The sequence below is a fragment of the Cucumis sativus genome, chromosome 1 (assembly GCF_000004075.3).
Source record: "Cucumis sativus cultivar 9930 chromosome 1, Cucumber_9930_V3, whole genome shotgun sequence".
NCBI classification, from domain to species: domain Eukaryota; kingdom Viridiplantae; phylum Streptophyta; class Magnoliopsida; order Cucurbitales; family Cucurbitaceae; genus Cucumis; species Cucumis sativus.
The window spans coordinates 14,189,165-14,194,019 of record NC_026655.2 but is presented as its reverse complement, the minus strand read 5'-3'; the positions used below and the strand labels follow the sequence as shown (position 1 = coordinate 14,194,019).

At 34.9% G+C, this 4,855-nt stretch overlaps 1 protein-coding gene across 1 annotated transcript; it reads left to right on the top strand.

Moving 5' to 3' along the window:
* The first annotated feature begins 325 nt into the window (after window positions 1-325).
* On the top strand, window positions 326-4,042 carry LOC116401816 (probable glycosyltransferase At3g07620). The gene is made up of 4 exons (XM_031880420.1): window positions 326-1,633; window positions 1,720-1,856; window positions 2,354-2,699; window positions 2,985-4,042. Exons 1-4 carry the CDS (start codon window positions 911-913, stop codon window positions 3,651-3,653), a joined length of 1,875 nt encoding a protein of 624 aa, XP_031736280.1. The 5' UTR covers window positions 326-910; the 3' UTR covers window positions 3,654-4,042.
* The last annotated feature ends 813 nt before the right edge of the window (window positions 4,043-4,855 follow it).

Below are 4,855 nucleotides of genomic sequence, written 5' to 3'. Positions count from 1 at the left end.
AGGGAAGTCGTGTATCAAGTACACGACTCTAGTCAGAAGTTGAGGATCGAGTCCACGACTCCAATCAGATTTTGGTCCATAGGCGTGCACTCGATCCACAATTTAGGAAAATTGTGCTGTGTCACTACTCTACTTTTTGTAAATAGTTTCACATATGTTTTTTTAAAAACACATTATTTTTTTAAAAAAATCCATTTGCTTTTACGATTTGTTTTAAAAAAAATATATTATTGTTTTGTTTTGCCGTAATTTACCCCAATCAAAACTCAGGTAGAAAACCTTTTGGGCAAATAATTCTTGTTTCTGATTGGATGGTTAGAAAAGAACAAATTCTATTTTCATCAAAATTCAAATCAACCTTTATGTCATGTGATGGTTCAAGATTTGCGACTGGAAATGATTGATTCTTGCACTACTTGATCTAAGGCTCAGCTCACCCCCACCGCCACCGTTTGCTCTGTAAAAAACCTTGCAATGATTGCTTCTACAATCTATTTTAAATTGGAAGGCCAACCCATCCACTTTCCGCCATTAACGAACTTGTAAGATGCTCCTCACTCCGCTTCTTTTCTTCTCTTCTCATCCATCATCTACACTACATTGATTCTCCTCCTAAAATCATTGGACCTACTCTTTCCTTGGTCAAAAGCACTTTACACATTCATGTAATCCTTTTTCCCTGCTTGTAATCACCCCCATGGAATGGAAGCTCTGATTTCAGATTTCAGATATAATTATCAGTACCAAGTTCATAATCGATGGGGATTCATGACTAGAGTTTGCAACTTGTATCTGGGAATAGAGGAATTTGTGTCTTTTTGTACGCGTAGGGCTGGTTTAATGAACCTATGTTTCTTTCGATCATGAGATTTGGAATATCCATTTGGTAATTGATTAGGTTTTTGGCAATATGGAGATCCGGAGGCGGGTGTTCATTATTACATTTATGATTCTTCTTATTCTATTTGCTTTTCAATATTTTGTTTTTCGTTATACAAAAAAATTGTCCCTATCGTTTGGGGATAAGGCCTCAACTTTAATGGTGGATCAGAATGTCTGTCAGTTGAACAATGCTGGACTTTGTAGATTTCATCCAATCGATTCGGGTATTAACAAATTGGATACCAAGAAAAAGTTTGATTATGATAGTAACAAAGGAGTAAGAGATGAAGTAGTTGGTTTGACATCAGAATTCTTGAATAAAGATACTGATAAAAGTGAAGCAAATGCAGAATTAAGTTACAATCGCCGGATGAAGGGAGATGTTTTGGAGAATAGTAACATGACAGCTGACGAAGCTAAAGCCAATAGCAGTCCAGGGATGAATGAAGTTAAAAACCAAATTATGGTTGTTCCAAATCAAGGAACTATGAACAATAGCATTAAAAAGGTTGATCAAACATATTCTGACATTTCTGTGATTCCTAACACATCTTCTGACCAAAAAGAGAAGATAAAAAACAGTAGCGAAGAATTAGAAACCAATGATAGGATTGAGCTAGTGAAGAAAGGTTCATTTGTCTTCAATGATAAAATGGTCGGGCCTGACGTATCAACATTGAATGGGCCATTTATATCCATATCTCAAATATACTCAAAGTTATCAAGGGCTCACAAGTCTGCTTGTTCGAAGGTATGGATTACATTTCAAGGTTCCACATTTGAGTGATTGAAACCATCTGGAGTTCTAAAATTTTCACTTGTCGCCCTTGGTAGCAGAGGTTGCAATGTAGACAGACATCCCGGCGCGACCATGAACTACATTATGCAAGACTGGAGATTGAAAATGCTTCTGTGTTAAGGAGCACTCCAGAAATTAGTTCTTCTGTTTTCAGAAACATTTCAATGTTTACAAGGTAATTCAATCGTAACTGTATACATGAGAATATTTTTGTTTCATTGTTCTTGCATATTCATAAGTTTGTTGGAGACAATGTTGTACTTAAATATTCTTGATTCTGCCCAATGCCACCTATATTAAACTTGGATTTCTGAATTTAAAACAGTGAAGACTATCCCTAAATATATGGTTCTCTATGGGGAAAAGGAAGCACATTTTTAACGTTTTTTTGGGGTTATATATTTTGCAGTTGAAAGAGAGGCTAATATATTCTGTTTCTATCAAAAGTTCTTCCCATCCTAAAAATTTCTACCTAAATCTCAGTCCTGTATCAGTCTTAAAGGTTCTTAGTTATATCTAATTACCAAGCTTGTTTTACTTGATCTCAATTAACTTGTATTACGAGTAGAAGATAACACCTTTGTAGGATTATATTTGCTCATGCCCTGTTACCTTAACAAAATACCGATCATAGTTTACTATGGTGAAGCTCATAGCATGTCATCTTTGCAGGAGTTACGAGTTGATGGAAAAAATGCTTAAAGTCTATGTATATGATGAAGGAGAAAAACCCATTTTCCATCAACCGATATTGACTGGAATTTATGCCTCAGAAGGGTGGTTTATGAAATTGCTGGAAGATAACAAAAAGTTTGTTGTGAAGGACCCTGAGAAAGCTCATTTATTTTATTTGCCCTTCAGTTCACAGTTTTTAAGGTCTGCATTTGGAAATAAATTCCGCAACAAGAGGGATCTACAGAAACCTCTCAAGAACTACATTGACGTAATTGGGAAGAAGTATCGTTTTTGGAACAAAAATGGAGGATCAGACCATTTTTTAGTTGCCTGTCATGACTGGGTAGACATTCTAATGCAATAGCTTGTTCTAGTTTGAAGTCGTACTATTTCTGGAATGTGACTACTCTTTCTGCCTTTTTTGGTTTTCGCTAATCATATAAATTTTGCTTCAATTCATTATGTGATATCACTGATATGAGTGTTTATGTGAATCCAACAATAGCCTAGATGAACATGGCTTCCCTTTCTTATTGGCACTGTCTCTTTAATTTTGTTATCAATTCCAATTCTATGTAGCGTTTTCTGATGCACTTTTATTTATTTTGACTGATATGATCAATTTCAGGCCCCAAAGCTCACTAAACGTTTGGTGAAGAATTGCATCAGAGCGCTTTGCAATGCCAATGGTGCTGGAGACTTTGAAATTGGAAAAGACACCAGTTTGCCAGTAACATTTGTACATTCAACGGAAGACCTTATAACCAAAATTGGAGGCAAGCCTCCCTCCGAAAGGACCACATTGGCCTTCTTTGCAGGCAGCATGCACGGTTATCTCCGGCCAATTCTTCTACACTACTGGGAAAACAAAGAACCTGACATGATGATTGTTGGCCCAATGCCAAATAGTATTGAAGGGAAAAATGCCTACATGGAGCAAATGAAGAGCAGTAAGTACTGCATATGTGCTCGAGGTTACCAAGTTCATAGTCCTCGAGTAATTGAAGCGATTCTTAACGAGTGCATTCCGGTGATCATATCAGATAATTATGTTCCTCCCTTATTCGAAGTATTGAATTGGGAATCGTTCTCGGTTTTTGTTAAAGAGAGAGAGATACCGAATTTGAGAGACATTCTCCTCTCAATCCCAGAGGAGAACTACCGGGCAATGCATTCAAGAGTGAAAATGGTGCAACAACATTTTCTTTGGCATGAGAAGCCTGCGAAATATGACGCATTTCATATGATCCTTCATTCTATTTGGTACACAAGAGTGTTTCAGATCAAAAGCAACTAACATTGGCAAAGTTTGGGTTATGGGTTGAACAAGGGCAACTAGGCAATTATCAATAATATAGCACATGAAGTGGGTTGAAAACTAGAAAGACACTGTTTTCCAAGCTGTGGAGCTCAAACAGTGAGGTTTCATTGAACTCGCAAGATATATAGTTTAGTCATATATTACCCATGTCATGAACAAACATTCTTTTCACATTCAAAAATCTGATAAGCTCAGGCCTTGCCGCCTTAGATAGGCCATAAATTACGTATTTAAGATGACAGTTTTGTTACTTAGGAGTATATTTGTTGAGAATGTAGTATGTACAACCACAAATCTTGAATAAGGGAAGGAAATTGGTTTTTGCTTATTCAAGATGATTCTACGTTATTTCAGTTTTTTAAAAACCTTTTATTGAAACCTTATCATGATTGTTCATTTAATTTTTTTTTTAATAGTTAAAACGGAGTGAAATTTTGAATATTTAATTTTTAGAGAACTAGCATGGTTGGATCCATCACTTCAATGGAAAAATATATTATATTTACAAAATGACAATTTGTAATTAAGAACTTAGATGAGTTGCATAAAGATGCATACAAAATATGAAGATACAAATATTCCTCGTACATATATAACATGGGGTGGTAGGAATTGAACCTGAGAACTCTTATTTTTGGAAATAGAGATGTCGGTTAAGCTAAACTTTTGTTAGCGATAATATTATGTTCCAGTTTTAACAATGGATTTAAGTGTCGAAGTATTGAGTAATAATTTTGAAATCATGAATAAATTCTTTTAGGACAAGTAATAGATGAGGCATGAAAACTTAAAATTTGTACATATGTATCCATTAGTATAACAAGCGAACATTAGTGAGTAATCCTAAGGCCTAAGTATAAAAATTAAAATTTGGGATCTCTAAGCCGATGTAAGCAAGTGACTTTCTTGCACTTATTTTCTTAGATATCTTGGACTTGAACGAGATATTTATGTATTGTTTTAAGTGGTTTTGGTTTTGTCCTATGAACTATGAAGGCTATTCTTCTTGGAACCTTTGTTCTTTCAGTTGTGATATTTTTGTTTCTCTTTCGAGTGGAAAAGATCATTTCTAACAAATTTTAGTTTGTAAGATCCAATTTGGGTCATCATACTAAAATTGATTAAATAATAATATTATTTTTTAATGCATTTTCAAAATTTATAATAAAAATGATATA